Raw genomic sequence first — 17,298 nt, forward strand, 5'->3', positions numbered from 1 at the left:
TGTGACTTTCCTCACATTCTGGCTGCCTATATTATGGACTGCTATAGAGTGACTGGATTACAACCAGCTATGCATGATTAAACACATGCAGAGAGAGGCAGACATCTGACAGTTGAAGAAACGTTTAAAGGAGCATGCCGGCCACATTTGGAAAACTTGGCTTGTATTGTTGTCAGTCAGTCAGATGAGAAGATGGATGTTTTTGGTATATACAGAGATGTCAGGGAGGCTCACTTAGCAGACAGTGTGGGGGCCATAACTGTAAATACGCCAACTACAACACACATCGTAATCAAACCACTGTAATCACTGTACTTCACGTTGCTGTAACTGAAGCAAAATCCTCCAATCTAAATCTGTTGCTTTGACTATCTACCTATTGTCAATATGGATTATTTTAATTATCTGATGTTATGTTTTGTCAATAAGGTCAACCTTGGCAATAATGGTATATCATCTACGGAGCCCACCACCTCTACCATTGTGTCCTTGAGCAAGGGACTTAACCCAAAAACTGCTCCAGGGGCACTGTACTATGGCTGACCGTGCACTCTGATCCCCACCGAAGTGCGGTAACTTTGTGTAAATTGACTAATAAAGATAACTTAATTTACTCAATGTTTCAATATGTTTGAACTTTCCAATTGTAGACATGTATCTTGAGCCTCATTTGCGATCTGTTTCAGTGCGACATCTCATGTAATGTCAATGCAGAATTTCAAAAACTGGAGCGTACCATTCAAGTAGCTCTTACGGTTTTACTTTCATTGCTGTAAAAAGTGAAGAGAGTAATTATTTCTACTAAATCCAGTATGTACCAGGTCTGCTTTGGTAGGTAGCTGGGCGGTAAAGTTTTAAATGGGGATTTCATGGTTTATGAAGATAATGGAGAGGAGGATTATGAGTGGAAGGAAGGGGAAGCAATAAAGATGCAGTCATTTCTTATGGTCAAGTTTATGGATTTTTCTTTGGTTAAAGGTGCTCCGAGGAACGTTCAGTTTGTGTTCATTCTTGCACCCCCTTTGGACAAAAGCGGTAGTGTTTTAATAAGCCAGCTGTTGTTCCTGGGTGAGCGTACCCATGACAAAGGCATTAAGAAAAACTATATGAAAATAGCATTCTTTGCACTGATGGTCTCGTGCAATTAACGATCATTAGAGGAAAAATTTGACTGTTTCAGAAATATTCAAAAGGTCGTCTTAGCGCCTTTTTAATGTACGAATACATAAAATATTGCTCATTTATTTCTCTGTGGCTAAATAACCTTCTAACCTTATCCCAATATAATAAGGTCTAAATATTGACAACAATACACAAATACCTTGAAATCCCCAAAACAATGCAGTACATTTGGAGTTGCAGACTTGATTTTGTGCACTACATAATTGCCTTGAATATACATTTACTGTTAATGATGAATAATGATATTTGGACTTTTGTCCATCAATTGCAAACATATAGAATAGCTGCAAAGCCCAACTGCAGTGAGGTCCATTTTCCCCAATGTCATTTTTAAGCTCCATCCAAGTAGAATATAAAAAGAGAGAGAGAAAGAGTGTGTGTGTGTGTGTGTGTGTGTGTGCGTGTGCGCGTGCATGCATGTGTGTGTGTGTGTCCATCTTCCCTCCTCTCTCCTTCCTCCCGGTTTTAAACCCAGCGCTGAGCCACTAATGGAGGACAAGCCTGTTAGAGCAACACGCCACGCTTTGCTAGCAGCACACCAGGGACACACAGACAGATACACACACACACATACACACTAACACACACAGACACACTCAAACACACTGAAAATACCCGCCCCAAAAACACAAAGACAGACTCAAAAACTTCTACACGTATTCATGCAAAAAGATAACACACAATAAAATGCACCAAACTCAAAATCACCAAAAGAACATTTACACACAGATGAATACTCAGGGAAACAACAACAAGCATTCAGCTCCATAATAAAGGCAACTCACAAACACTAAACACACCCTCACACACACACACACACAAACACACACACACACACACGCACACATCCCAGTAGAGTTCACCACCATAGCAACAGCCCCGCAAACAGCTAATCTATTCAGTGATGCAGCAGTCGTCTCTCTGCGTGAGCCCAGCCTCCAATTATACCTCCATTTGTTTGTCAGTTGTTTTGAAGTCAACATGAAGAGAGAAAAAAAATGGCAGAACGTTAGCTCTATAGTTAACAGTCGAGAGCAGCATCACACCGCAGCACCATACCACTTCTACAACCATCATGCAACGTGGTTTTATTCCCTCAGAACAAAATGCCTGCAGGCCAGAGAGATAATAATATAAAATCCTGGTCACATAGGTGTCTGACTTCATGATATCAGTTGGATGCCACATTGTGCTGTGCATGTATGGTGACTTACACAGCCACAAATAGAATCAAAATACACGTCATCAGAGTGCGTCATCTATTAGCGTCACTCTCAAAATGCAACATAACTAGATTTAGCCAGCGCTAGGAGATGGTTTTTTTTATTGGGTTTATTTTACATTAATGAAAAACTGACATACAAAATGGCATAATTTGTGTCATTTAATGTCATGTTCCACTCTAAACTGGCCATCTGTGAAGATGTCTCACTGTGCGATCGATTGCACTGTTTTGTGTTGACAACCAAATAAATTGCTTATGATGATGAATTAGAGTTTATGTTAAGCTTATGTTTTTGTATTTGCTTGTATATACTTTTTTTGTATATTTTGTTCTATTTGTTAATCATATAATGTCAAAATAAGCCTAAACCTACCTACATCATTTGTATAACTACATATAAGAAGTGCAACCATGACATAGAGATGGTTAATGGCAGCTCCAAGGAAGAAAATGTATCTTTACGGGGAGAAATGCAAAAAAAAATAAAAAATATTCCACAAGCCTGGCTCAACTACGTATCATCTGTATATGGTGTTGGATTTGACCCCAGGGTTCCACCATCCTTACATTGCTCAAACCTAGAAAACCTAAATGGTGAAAGAGAGCAGACTAGAAGAAGAGCAGGGATGACTGGATGAGAGGAAGGAGAGGGGAGGAGGGGGTTTTTACGGAGACTCGGCGCAGTGTGTTAACGGGAGCCAAGCGAGGCAAATTGGACTGAATTTTCCGCCTGTGCGATTTCAATACACAAACGCCGGCGTACATAACCATGCTTAATAAGTGCCGCGCTAATGCATTGTATAATCTCCTCTAAATTAATATGTTAGACACAATTGCCTGGTAATTAATTCCTGTCACAGCACATCTAAATGAGAAGATTTATATGGGTCTGTCAATCATAAAAAAAAAAGCAGGGGGAGCCCCCGAGGCAGATTATCACTCAACATAGTGTGTGTGGCATTGTAAGGCTGATGATGATGTCGTGTTGTGTATATATCTGGTATGGATAAACATCCATTACCCGGGCCCTTTTTAAAGAGCCATTGATGGGGGGCCTGGTCATCAAAACCAAGGTCACTGTGATGAAGGCGAAGGCAAGGCAAGGCTTTTTGTTTTACGGCATTCATAAAGAACATAATGTCTCCACGGGCTCTTCAACCATCCAACATCCACCCACCATTCAGTTTCATGGCCTTTCCCCGTTCCCACACTTGCCTCTGTCTCTCTCTCTCTCTTTCTCTCTCTCCCTCTCTCTCTCTCTCTCTCTCTCTCCCTCTCTGACATTGTTTCTTAAGGAATGCCTTAGGTGAAACTGCAGCTATTATACTACAATCCACACACAAGGACAAGCATGAAGAACGGCAAATGTTCATCCCTGAAATGAAATCCTCCAAACACTAGTGCGCTCTGGCAACTGTAAGTGTAAACTAGTGGATGGATGGTGCTATTTGGAATTTGGTAATGGGTTTAGTTTATGTAGCACTTTTGTCCAAAGCACTTAGCACTTTTTGCTACTCATTCACCTGCACACACATAACCACGCACGCACACACACACACACACACACACACACACACACACACACACACACACACACACACACACACACACACACACACACACACACACACACACACACACACACACACACACACACACACACACACACACACACACACACACACACATGCACACACACACACACCCAGTCATGTCATCCCCCTCTCTCTCCCCATTTCCATTCTGTAAAGTCTGAACTTGAACTGTCAAAGGTAAACATACCTAGAAAATATCTTTAAAAAATCATGATTCATTCAATAAAAAACTATCATTCAGTTTTAACATTTTGCTTTTCCGTCTCTTTCGTATACGTAGCTCTCTCTCACCAAGCACAAGTTAGCCAACTCGGTACCGGGGTGGTTTTATTGCGGACTACAGGACATAACAATCAGAATTCATTTGACTCAATGTCTCGTTGTAATTTCAACGTTGGAAGTGATACTAAATTGCAGTGCTGAAACCTTCAGTCGGTTAATCAATAAGTTAATGAGGAGAAAATGAATGGTCCAGAGGTTTCCAAATGCTCCGGCTTCTTCAATGTGAGCATGTGCCGTCCGTCTGTTTTTATCTTGTTTGTAAATGTAATTAATTTTAGTTTTGGGTTGTTAGCTTTAGACCAAAAATAAGGTTCAGGATGTCAGGGCATTAGATATTTTTTTTCTTTATTCTCATTTTATAAACTCACACATTGTGCGATGAATGAATCCTGCAGTGACTATTATTATTACACACACACACACACACGCACACACACACACACACACACACACACACACACACACACACACACACACACACACACACACACACACACACACACAAACACACACACAGACACAGAGGATAACTTAACCATCACACACATAAGTTCAAATTTCTCCACAAGGACACAGAGCCAAAAGGTATTTTATTTTCCACTATTTGCTCATTCCTTATGATAGTTGAAAACACACACACACACACACACACACACACACACACACACACACACACACACACACACACAGAGACAGGCCTACAGGCGTGTGGTTTTTCTTTATTAAAAACCAGAAAGCGCAATTAGCTGTAGAATATGCTTAACCCTGTATCGCTCCCTCAGCTCCGGGATATATTGCTTCTTCCTCTCCATTATTAAAAATATCACAGACATGAGAGGGGGAGGGCAGCAGACAGGAAATATCAAGGCTACATGTTTAGCAAGTGGATGTTGGGAAATCTGTTGTATTTAGTGTGAGCAAGGCAGGTGCTACTTTGTGTCTGAATTCATCTCTATTGGCTGTGTGTGAATATTTGGGATGTTCTGGATGGTTTTAACCATGCCAGCATCTGTCCCTCAAATTGTTGATTATGTGTATGTATTCATTTATTTAATACAACTACAGCAACTGTCACTATTTAAGTTTTGTACTCGTACACAATGCATCAATACGTAGAATAATCAATCCTTTGTTTTTATATGCTGTATAGTGTATGTGTAATGTATTAAGCGTGTGCAATTCTTCAGGAAGTGAGTGAAGGAGAGAAGACAGGATGCATCGCGATGAGGTGACTATGTGAGATTAATAATGGTAACATGACAATGGTGAAGCAAAGTAAACGTTGATTTAGTTCCGTTCATTGAGACACAGGCTTTTACGGTCCGACTGCCGTAAATCGGCTTGTCCAAGTTGGCGGGCAATTGTACCAGAACAAAGGCATTAATAATGTTTTTAAAATGTAGCTGATGGTCTTGTTTGCCGTTACAAGTCATAACGTAAGATAGAATGGAGTAAAACAAATAATAAAGACTAGATATTTTGCAGCTGTTGTGCTATCTGTGTGCAAAGTTGCTCCTGTGTTATTTCCAGGGCTTTAGTGGTGTGTGGTGTTCACGGTTCACAGCCTGTGCTTTAACCTCTGGTTCTCCTGAGCACACATACACACACACACACGCATGCACGCACACACACACTTAGACCTACACTTACACCTACACACGCACACACACACACACACACACACACACACATGCGTACGCACACACACATACACAGACACAAGCACACGCACAAACAGAGGCACATACACATACACAGACACAAGCACACGCACAAACAGGCACGCACACGGACACACTTACACACACACACACACACACACACACACACAACGTTCCTGCTGATGTCCAGGGTCACCGATCCAGCTGTGCCTCTCACAGCAGAACAAGGTGTCTGTGTGGCCTCCGTCTGTCGGGGTCCAGAGAGACAGAGTGAGTCAGTGTGAGTCAGTGTGTGTGTGTTCAGTGTGCGTCAGTGTGTGTGTGTTGTATGTTTGATGTGTTGTGTGTATGTGTGTTCAGTGCGTTGTCCTCCTCATCTCTGTAGGGAAGAAGGACTTTGTGTTTGTAACTTAGTTCTTGGAGACTGGACACTGGGGAGAGCCTCAGGCGTGCCTCAGGTTCCCACACAACTTAAGAACAATTGTTTGGCTTGCTCTCACTTGAACTATAACCTGCAATTTTTTTTCTCATTATTGAGCATATTTGAATGCATATCCAAGGCCCATGGGAACAATAGTCGGTAGTTACGTGACTTGATTTAGTCTCTGAACTATTGCGTTTAATGAGTGTGGGACGGGAAAGTTGCACACTTTTTAATTGGAGTTTGAGGAAGGGACTTGCATTGTAATTAACAGGAGAAATACAAATAGGATTTTGAGCATCAAAACTTAATACCCTAGTCCTGGCAAGTTGTTGTTGTTGTTGTTGTTGTTGACATTCAGTAGTGTATGCTGATAGAAAAAAGATGCGCAGGGTGTCTATGATTTTATAATCTCAGCTGCAGCAGAATGCTTTGCTTACAGAAGTTGGTGCAGTGCGTTGAAAAAAAAAAAGTTCAAACTCAAGATAACATATTATAAGGGCCTCTCTGAGTTTTCTGAAACAAGTATGTAGTGATTGCACATACGAACATGGATAGTATGGATCATAACTCATTACCACAACGTTTTGTAGAGTTGGCAGAACTAGTAGAAGCTTATTTTTACTCGACTAATCATCTAACTAATGATTTTTTTGTTGTCATATCTTCCTGCTGATTACATTTTCTTATTTTTTTTTACCTTATTATACAAAAGAAAAAGAAACTTGACTTTAGTTTATTCATACAAAAACATACCATTAGATAAAGTATTCTTGCTAAGGAATAGCTACTGTATATCAATTTCATCCTTATTTCTATCGTACCATCCTGAAATGCCGGCCATGATTAGATAATGGAAAAGCCTCCTTCTCCTCCTCCTTCGTCTGCCTTCAGTTCCTACCAGTGCCAAATCTAAACAGCACAATAATAAGATTACAACACTGAGTGTGTGTGGAGCACGGGCAGCAGATTTTAAAAGGTTGTGTGGTAGAGACACACACACACACACACACACACACACACACACACACAAACACACACACACACACACACACACACACACACACACACACACACACCTTTTAAATTCTCTCCTCTTATGGTGTTAGTGGTTATAGCCTGAAACTGAAAACATTGGAATTACGCTGAAGATCCATTTTACTGTGAAATTCTTTCTCTCTCTCCGTCAGTTTTTCCCCTTTCTTCGCTCTGTTCTTTTAATCCTCTTTGTGTCTTTAATGATTTCTCTAATTTGCCTTTTCTTTGGAACATGTATTGCAACAACAGAGGAGAGGAAGAGAGGAAGAAAGACAGAGTTTAAGGACAAACTGAGTAAAGAGTCAGAGGAAGAGGACACATAGGAATAGGACTGGTAGAAATAGACAGGGGAGGAAGAGATGTCTATTGGTAGCACTCATAGGCTATTATGGAAAATAACTAGTCACGTAATTTTCATTGGAGCCATTCTACATCGCTGTCTAAAATTTAAATTTCTAATCTTGAATTTTGATGTATTTATTTTAGTTTTTACTAACTCTTTAATACAATTTCTAATCTTGATGTATTTTATGCCCCTGTAAAGCACTTTGAATGGCCTTGTGTCTGAATTGTGCTATAGAAATAAACTTGCCTTGTCTTGCTGGTAGAATAGAAGTAATTGCATTCTATGTGTTATAGGTAAGTATTGATATGGTGGTTACTGGTAATGGTATAAGTGGCTGTGTAGTAGTAATAGTGGATAAAGAGGTAATGGGTATAATCGTTGGGGAGTGTTTACGTCGGACATAGAAATGTGAGTGACTGCATGGTCATTATTTAGATCCATTTTTCTGTGGAATTATTTCTCTCCCTCCGTCTCCGTCATTTCTCCTCTTTTTCCCCCTCCTTTTCTTATAATCCTCTTTGTGGCTTCAATCATTTATCTCATTTGCTTTTTTTCTCTGGAACATAGCTTGCGAGTGAAGCGACAGTGGAGAGACGGATAAAGGGAAGAGAAAAAACAGGGGAGGGAGAAGAGAAAGTTAATTTGAACTTGCCAAACATATGTTGGGCAGGGTCGCAACAGTACAGCCAAAGGTATGCTGGACAAGAGTCTGGTCTACTCATTAGCATTTTAAGTACAACAGTAACGATACAAATTCAAGGGAAGATACTTGAGAAAAGAAAATCCGTTTTTGTTGATTCTGGCGCCCCCTTTGGACATAACCAGTAGTGTTTTTAAGACACCAGTGCCGGCTGACATAAAGATTTACATGCAGGCGGTGCGTGTATTTGTTTAGGAAGCAAGGGAAAGAGAGAGCACAGGTTGCATGGTGATGAGGTAATGTATTTGTATGTGACTACAGAATATCAGATTGCTAAAGGTAATACGACGCTGGTGAAGCACTATAGCGTGGTAAATAAAACAAGTCCCAACAAGCACACAGAAGCGTTCAGTGCTGTTGTAAAGTTTGTATTCTTGCTGCCAGCGGAGGCGCTATTGCTCCCCATAGCTGCCACTGTTGTAGCTAAGGAGCTAACCAGGATGAGCCACCTATGCCCCTAATTTGCCCAAAAATGCAGGCACACTTAAAGTGAAGGTTTCTGTCGCCTTACATTGAGCCGGTGACAGAGGCAAATCTAAAAAAAAAAGAAAATGTCAAACTATTCCCTTTAGGTAACAGTAGAATTCAAATATAATATCATGACGTGTGCATAGTTTTTTTTCTCTCATTCAAGTCCAATTGTGTGTGAATAAAAACTGTTATGAAGTTCAAAGTATAAGTGGTAATATGAGTAGTGTTAGGAGGACGGATAGGCCTGCGGTTATAAAGAGAGGAGGAGGGTATTTCTAGTAGTAGAATAATAACAAGCAGTAAGTGGTGTTTGGTCACTATATTGATTATCCGGAGGTAATCGTAAACATTGGTGACAGTGGTAGTAAGAGCCGTAATGGTGGAGGAAGGAGAGGTAGATAAAGAGGTGATAGGTGTAATGCTTTGTGATGGAAGCAGTGCCATGTAGTGACTGAGAGCTTTATCAGAAATAAAACATGATAATGATTGTTTCATTCTGTCCTTCAATATTGAATCTCACCCGCAAGATGTTGCATGTGAATCTTTTTAAAGGGCCTCTCGTATAGGCAGCAGTCAGTATTGATCCATACTTCTCCAACCTCCCCCCACCCCCACCACACACACACACACATGCACAAACACACGCACACACACAGTTCGGCCACCTCCTCCTCCTCCTTCCTCTCTTCTTTCCTCTGTGGCAGACTGAGCTGTAAAAATCAATGGGGAAAAATGTCCTGAAACAGCCGATCTAGAAGCCATCTGGCCCTCTAGTGTCCTGGGAGACCGGCAGTGCGTTCCCCCCAAGGGACCACCAGACACACATGGGGAAGAGAAAGAGAAAGAGAAGAAGTGCATGCAGGCTAACAGAAACACAAAGCAAGTGTTAACTCAATACTACGTTAATTCTCAGTGTGGGCTACACCATCATGTAGCTGTTACATAAGAGACAGGAGAGGTCAAAGTAGATAGACAGGGGGGTATCACACAAACAGCACACTTTCAAGAATTTGTTCTACAGCTCATGATTTATACTGTATGTAGCCTTGCCTCCTCGGAATGATATTGTAATTTGATATCAAAATACATAAACAAAAAATAACCCACACTTTACCTAGAATAATATCAAACGTTGACTAGAGGTTAAGCTTTTGTATGTCTCTCATTTAGGTGATATTTTGACCTTTGTCATAAAACCCACTCCTTCAGTAGACAAGCTTTTTGTTCAATGTGGAAAAAAGGTCCCAGAATGCACCAGTCTTCAGTTTTTTGTCAAAATTAGGCGGTTAGTGTTGTCGTTTGACAGCCGGCACATCTCACTTTCAAATGTTGACCTTTTTAATTGTTGTATCCTAATTAATACAGATAACGGAATATATAACCGTATAGCTGGATATGTGTTTCAGCCTTTGTCAGTCAGAGGTTTCAGGTCATAGGGTGTTGAGAAGAAGTTTCTGATGACTGATCATTAAGGTTGAGGTAAAAAAAAAAAAGTGAACTAAAGGAAGAACAAAAGAAGACAGGAAAGAATGAAAAAGGGGAAATCACAAGGACATATTTTTTGGGAAAGAAAGGGAGGAAAAGAGACGAGAAGAAAGATGATTAGGGAGAGATAGGAAAATAAAAAATGGATGAGAAAGAGAGAGAAAGGTAAATGTTAAGGCACAGAAAGGAAAGATCAGAGCGTTTTACATTTATTTTGTACACTTAGTCTGTACATTATGTCCTTTTATATTACACATTTTCAATGTCTTTAGTTTTCTAAACCACTTGGTTTTGCTTTACGTTCATACAATATATAGAATGTATTTATTGTATATATTTATTAGGCTACTTATCTCTTTTTATCCTTTGTACTTTGCACCTCGTGTCGGAGAGAAAGGGAGAGGTGTGTGTGTGTGTGTGTGTGTGTGTGTGTGTGCGCGCGCGCGCGCGCGCGTGTGTGTGTGTGTGTGTGTGTGTGTGTGTGTGTGTGTGTGTGTGTGTGTGTGTGTGTGTGTGTGTGTGTGTGTGTGTGTGTGTGTGTGTGTGTGTGTGTGTGTGTGTGTGTGTGTGTGTGTGTGTGTGTGTGTGTGTGTGCGTCAGAACCGGTCATCTTGTAAGAATCAAACAAAGCTGCTTTATTAGAAGTGAGCAGCTCATCAAACGTTTAGAGAGCCTGTTGGAAATCATTTCTGCCATCTGCTCCTTTTAAAAGTCTTTATGACTCCGTATAACAAAAAAAAACTCACTCAGGAACCATGCTGTCCGTCCCTATGTCCTCAGGGCCCAGGTACAGTCAGTCAAACTCAGCCATCGTATGATGATGATGCACTCAAGCATCGTATCATAAAAATCTAAACTAAAATTCAATGAAGGCTTAATGCTTTAGATGTACAGAACACATCTCAAAACTATCTTAAAGGTGCACTATGCCCTTTCAGAGGAGGGAGATTTGTTTACATTTGCAGGGCCTGCAGTTATATAGCTTACAAAACAGATAGTATCTACTGTACATGTAATTCTTAGTATTGAATAATTATATCATCATAAATCAAAACTAAATATATTTTTGACATCAGGAACCAAACCTAAGACAAGAATATATTTGTAAACCAAACATAGGGCCCTGCTGCTGTAAACAACAACTATAAAACAATAACTTTTCAGGAAGCTTTTTAACTTCAAAACAGTGTTCCAGAAATGTAATTTTGTTATTTCAGTTATGAGAATATACCTTAGGAAATGTTCACTTCTCAGACACACCCAAAGTTACATATAGTCCACCTTTAAAACATATATTGAGTTCTAAAAATCTCCTGAAAACAGAACACAGGGTGAGATTATTTGGAACTGTCTATACTGGCAAAGAAATATGTCAATTCCAGTTTAAAAAAAGAAGTGAAACTCTGAATGGAAGAAACATATTTTTTTAATTGACTAAATCCCTTGTTAAGATGCTTATCCTTCTTCTTTTCTGCAGTTAAAGTGATGCAAAACAATGCCTCTTTCACAGACTATATACAATGAGTGGATTGTAACACAAGATGCTTGAAACATACTACTTGCTGTAGTTTGGTCTGACTTTGCGACACTACATAATGTCTATAGTTACTTGAAACATAATGTCTAGTTTCATACAAGAATTTCTTCATTCTTCCCATTGGTATGTCCTGCTGTGTGCCACATAATTACTGTTTAGCTTCATACAGAACAGGTGTTGAGCATGTGAACAAACATATTTTAAAGTTTATGTTACATTCCAAACGCTTTGGGTTTATGGCCTGTCTGTTGTCAAAACCATGGTAGTCTGCTAAGCCCCATATAGTATGTACTGTAGCGTATAGCATGTGTTGTCATGGTAAATGATAAATCAAATAACTTGGAGGAGCCTCTGATGTCACTGAGATGCCAGTAAGTTACACATCATGGCTCATCATCAAACAGGAGTGTGTGTGTCTATGTTCCCAAAGCCCCTTGGTTACAAATGTCTAAGTAATATAACTATATAATAGAGATTAGTATGTCTGTCTGTGTGTGTGATTGGGTGTGTGTCACTCCTATTCTAACCTCTCCCTGTCCACCTACCCTAACCACCCTGCAGTGATGCCTGAACCTAATCACCAATTTCAGTAACATATGGCTGTGGGACCATCAGGCTGTTTGTATATAAACGGTCAGTCACCCCAAAGTGAAGTGCCTTCGATAGCTGAGTGTGCATGCCACAAAATAACAACTGGTTTGATTCCAGGTGGCTAACCCTCTCGCCACTAAAATGTCCAATAAAAACAAACAGAAGTTGCTGTTTCTTTTCTCCGCCACCCACCAATGAACTAAACCATAACTTTATAAAACGAAGAAAATAGGGTGAGTCTAAGAGTATAACATTACTTGCAAATTTGTTTTTTTCTCCTATTTTCCACATGACTATGTTGTTCAATGGCGAGGATTTCTATGACCAATAAACCACTGTTTAATGTTCACCAATGTTTTCCACAATAAATGACAAGAGGTATTTTCTGAGTTCTTTTTAGTTTAAGATCCCTGCTACACAGTGCCAAAAATGTACCAAATGTGCATTTTGTGAGCTGTTAAATCACTATATACAAAACACTGTGCTTCCAGTGTATAGTGCATTCCAGTTCATAGCATCTTGGTTAATAAAAAACTAAGCAATAAATCCTTGAAAAAAAAAATATATATATAGCAAAAATATGTTTTGCTATCTGTAGAATTTCCACATTTGCAACTGGCAGTGGTGTCCAAAGGTCAGAGTTTGCACATTTTAAAAATGTCCATAATTCCCTTTAACACTCAATAATGCAAAGTGCATATATGTTAAGGTGCACTATATGCCATCCTTAGCAGTGGTTGAAAGTAACAAAAATACGCTGACTTTGACTACTTTAACTTCTAGCAAAGTATATTTTTCTAATATCATACTTTTATTAGAGTATCTAAACACTTCCTACCTCTGATCATTAAGGATGTGTTAATTTATACCGTGACATTTGGAAACAGTGCCAGTCCAGAGGAACCATGTTTTATTTTAAGTAAAAAAAAAATAAAAAAAAAAGTCTAAAGAATGTGGATGTGTTTTTAACTCCAGAGATGAACCAATAGGGGTCCACACATTCTCCTGAGGTAAACAGGTGGGAGGATCGAGTGGAGCTCTGCCCTCCACTGCCTCCCTGCTCTCCGCACAGGCATCACCACATCAAAACCACATGGACGACTCAGTGCATTGAAAAACCGTCACACCTCAACAGAAAAACAACTGTTTATCAAATGGCCAGCATCTCTCCTGCTGCTTCTGACGCTCATCTATTTCTTTCTGTACATTTCATACGTCTGTTTACGCCTTATTTCTGTCTGCTTTGTCTTCGCAGCAGCTCGTGGTTTCGCTCCTCTCTGGCTGTGCCGCCTGAAATGACTGCGAGAGGAATGCTGCCGCTTTTATATAGGCCTCTAAAAATAACTCACCCCCTCACCGCCATGTAGGGCCGGACTGACAGCCGTGTGCAGCCAATGGCGTGTCCGCATCCCCCGTAGCTCCTCCCACTCCCTCAGTCTCAGTGCCTCCTTAATTGGACGCCAGTGACATCATCAACCCTATTTACCTTATTAGGTCACGCATGAAATTGATGGACGGGTGGCTCCTCCCCCCTCCCGCCTCCCTCCCCCCTCCCCTCACGCGCCGGTCGCCTGGATTGCAGCGAGGTCCAGTCTGCTGCTGCTGGCTGGCGGAGCAAAACCTGGCAACCTGGCAGCTCAGTATACGGAGACCGACTGGCAATCTGGCAATGCGGAAATAGACCTGGCACCCCCCAAAACCCGCGACTTGAGGAGAGAGAGAGAGGCGTGACAGAGAGCGCGAGCGTAGAGGAGAGGAGAAGGGGATTGCATTGACTACGATACAACAAATAATTATCAACTATTTCTTTCCTGTGAGCTTGTTTGTTTGCTTTTTTTTTTAATTGAAGTGCTCAGGTGCGCACGTCTTGCACCGGCTGGGATTTTTTTCCAGCATTTGTTTTTTGACTAAGTGAGAGAAAAGAAAAGAAGGAGAGAAGAAGTGCGTTTTGATCGTTTGGATTCCGGACTTCTTTACTGACTTTTCGTCTTTTTTTCTTTGCATCAAGCATGGATGTGCTGGCGAATTACAGTATTTTCCAGGAACTCCAACTCGTTCATGACACTGGCTATTTCTCTGCGATGCCTTCCCTGGAGGAGAACTGGCAGCAGGTCAGAGTGAGATGCGTTTTTCTCTTCTTTTCCGGGAAACTGTCTGAGGGGGGGGGGGGGGGGGGGGTTAGAAATTGGGATGAAATATCATGTGCGCCGCGCGGTTGTTGTATTTTTACTGTTTTGCATCACTAGAGCGCTCCACCAGCGCTACAGCAGCAGCAGCACTAGCGCCCCGTGTAGTTGCGTCTTTTTCTCTCTCTCTCCCTCTCGCTCACATGGAGCACGGCGAGGTCCGCTGACAGGAGTAAAAACACACACACACACACACACACACACACACACACACACACACACACACACACACACACACACACACACACACACACACACACACACACACACACACACACACACACACCACATAGGGGGAGTGGGTGAGAAGGAAAATGATAGAGACAAGAGCTCTATACGCGCTAATGCATGGCACTAATGGACAAACAGCTTTTTAAAATGCGTAACAACATTTCAACCGTTTTTTTTTTTTTACGTTTTCGCACACGCCCCTTTACTACAAACGAAGGGCTCTCCTTAAAATCTTAAAATCTACCATGTATGTTAGAACAGGGGCATGCATGACGCAGTTGTCCTGTGAAATCCCCCCATTATGATATCCAGATTCGAACTAAAACCTAAAAAGGATTTGAAATGCTGCTGGAAAAAAAATCCCATGCATATAATGAAGATAGAAGGCTTTTTACCAGGCAACATTTGGGGCTCCACGTGATCAGATGCTGTTTTATACCCCTATATAAGTTAACCATTTGGTGCATATTTTAGCTTCAGTTAAAAGTTAAGGGGGGGTTGTATAGGGTTATATCCATCAAAGCTATAGGACGTTTTTTGTGTTTGTCCTTTTACTGTATTTCGACAGTTCTGAGTCTTGAGTGAAAGATGGTTGAAGGTGAAAGTGGAGTGATTTTGTTTTTTCAGTCTGAGCTGATGATGGAGGCTGTTTCAGTGTGTGACTGATCTGATCGATTGGCCAGTCTGTCTGCCTGACACACACACACACACACACACACACACACACACACACACACACACACACACACACACACAGAGTGAGAGAGAGATAGGCCATGGAAGATGGACACATGCCTTATAGATAGTGACTTGTTCTTAAATAATATATCCACATCTGCCACTGTTTGTTTGCAGATAATCCTGCTGAATTATGCATCATCACCCACTATGGAACATTCACTTGACTCTGCATGAGAGAGCCCACAGCCCACTGTCTAGTTATAACCCTCATCTGACATGTAAAATATTTACTGTACTTGTATTTAAAATAGTTTAAAGGGGAAATGATGTCACTGTTATGCCTGCCTCATGCAACCTCATGTTAATTTCTGTGGTCTGTGTGGGGGAGAAAACAGATTGAAATAGCCTTTTGTTTCTCTTTTCACAAATAGAGAAAATGTTTCCAAATCTAAAGAGAAGAGAAGAGCATTTAATAAAGAATGGGGTGATAGAAATATTTCGCCTAAAGTGACCCCCCTTGAACTTGAGAAAAGGAAGCTGTTAATTGGGAGCCATCTTCAGCCACATGTGTGAGTGTATGAGTGTGAAGGATACTACTCTAGTTTGCTGCCACCTTTTGTATTGTTATTTAAAGGTGCAGTGTGTAGAATGTATTGTCGTTTTTCAGAACAGACTTGGAAATGTAATATTATATTCACAAGTATTTGTGTGTTGTTTACAACAAATACAATCAAATTCTCCCACCCAAAGTATCCCTGCATGGGACAAAATATAAGTCTGATGGTGCGTGGTGTATTTAAAATGTTTTGGCCGTGTGTGTGTGTGTGTGTGTGTGTGTGTGTGTGTGTTTGTTCTAGCAGCCCATGTCTTCTCTCTGACTGTCTTACTGACACAAATTCACACTGCCTCCTCGTCCTATTTTTAGTCCAAACAAGCCCATCTCTTCATCTCCTTTAACCTATTTTTTGTTTCTGTCTGTAAGCATATTGTTAATTGATTGAGTTCCATGTCTCCTTTTTCCACACAATGGCTGGAAAAAGGCTGTTTTTAAATTGTAGCCTACAGACACAGGAATGTAGACCTGGGGGAAAAAGTCATTCCTCTCAGTTTATCTGCACTTTTTACTTGTGGAAAACTGTTTTACATATTTCAGCCAATATTACAAATAGTGTTTAAAGGTGCTACGCGGAGCTTGGAAAATATTTCTGAAACAGTCAAATGTTTCCTCCGATGATCAAAAATGTCATGTAGCAGCAAACCAAACCATCAGTGCAGAGAACGCCAATTATATATATGTTTTCTTAATGTCTTTGCATGGTTACGCTCACCCAGGAACAACAGCAGCTGGCGCAGTAAAAACACTACCGATTTTGTCCAGAGGGGGTGCAGTAAATTAACACAAACTGAAAATTCACCTGTAACTTAAAGAAAGTAGTCCATTCTATTGTAGCCTTTGAAATGTACCATTGGCAATGCTAATATGACAGTGCAGTGTTGGTATTGATACCAAAAACAAGTGGAACTGTTTTGTGTGGGCTAAAATGACATATTGGATGTAAGGCACACACTAGTGACAATGAAAGGTTATTGTAGGGAACTGAAAGCTATCGTCTTGAGATGTTTGAAACATAGGCCTGTTTGTGTTTAATTGGGAATTAAATTAATA

At 40.6% G+C, this 17,298-nt stretch overlaps 1 protein-coding gene across 1 annotated transcript in view; it reads left to right on the plus strand.

Annotated features, from left to right (window-relative positions):
* The first annotated feature begins 14,516 nt into the window (after positions 1-14,516).
* klf7b (Kruppel like factor 7b) overlaps positions 14,517-17,298 on the plus strand; it is a 56,781-nt gene continuing 53,999 nt past the window's right edge. The window contains exon 1 of the mRNA XM_080037764.1: positions 14,517-14,645. Within this exon, the coding sequence (XP_079893890.1) occupies positions 14,544-14,645 (102 nt within the window). The 5' untranslated portion in view covers positions 14,517-14,543. The remainder of the gene's footprint in view (positions 14,646-17,298) is intronic.

The sequence above is a fragment of the Ammodytes marinus genome (genome assembly GCF_949987685.1).
Source record: "Ammodytes marinus genome assembly, chromosome: 12".
NCBI lineage: Eukaryota > Metazoa > Chordata > Actinopteri > Uranoscopiformes > Ammodytidae > Ammodytes > Ammodytes marinus.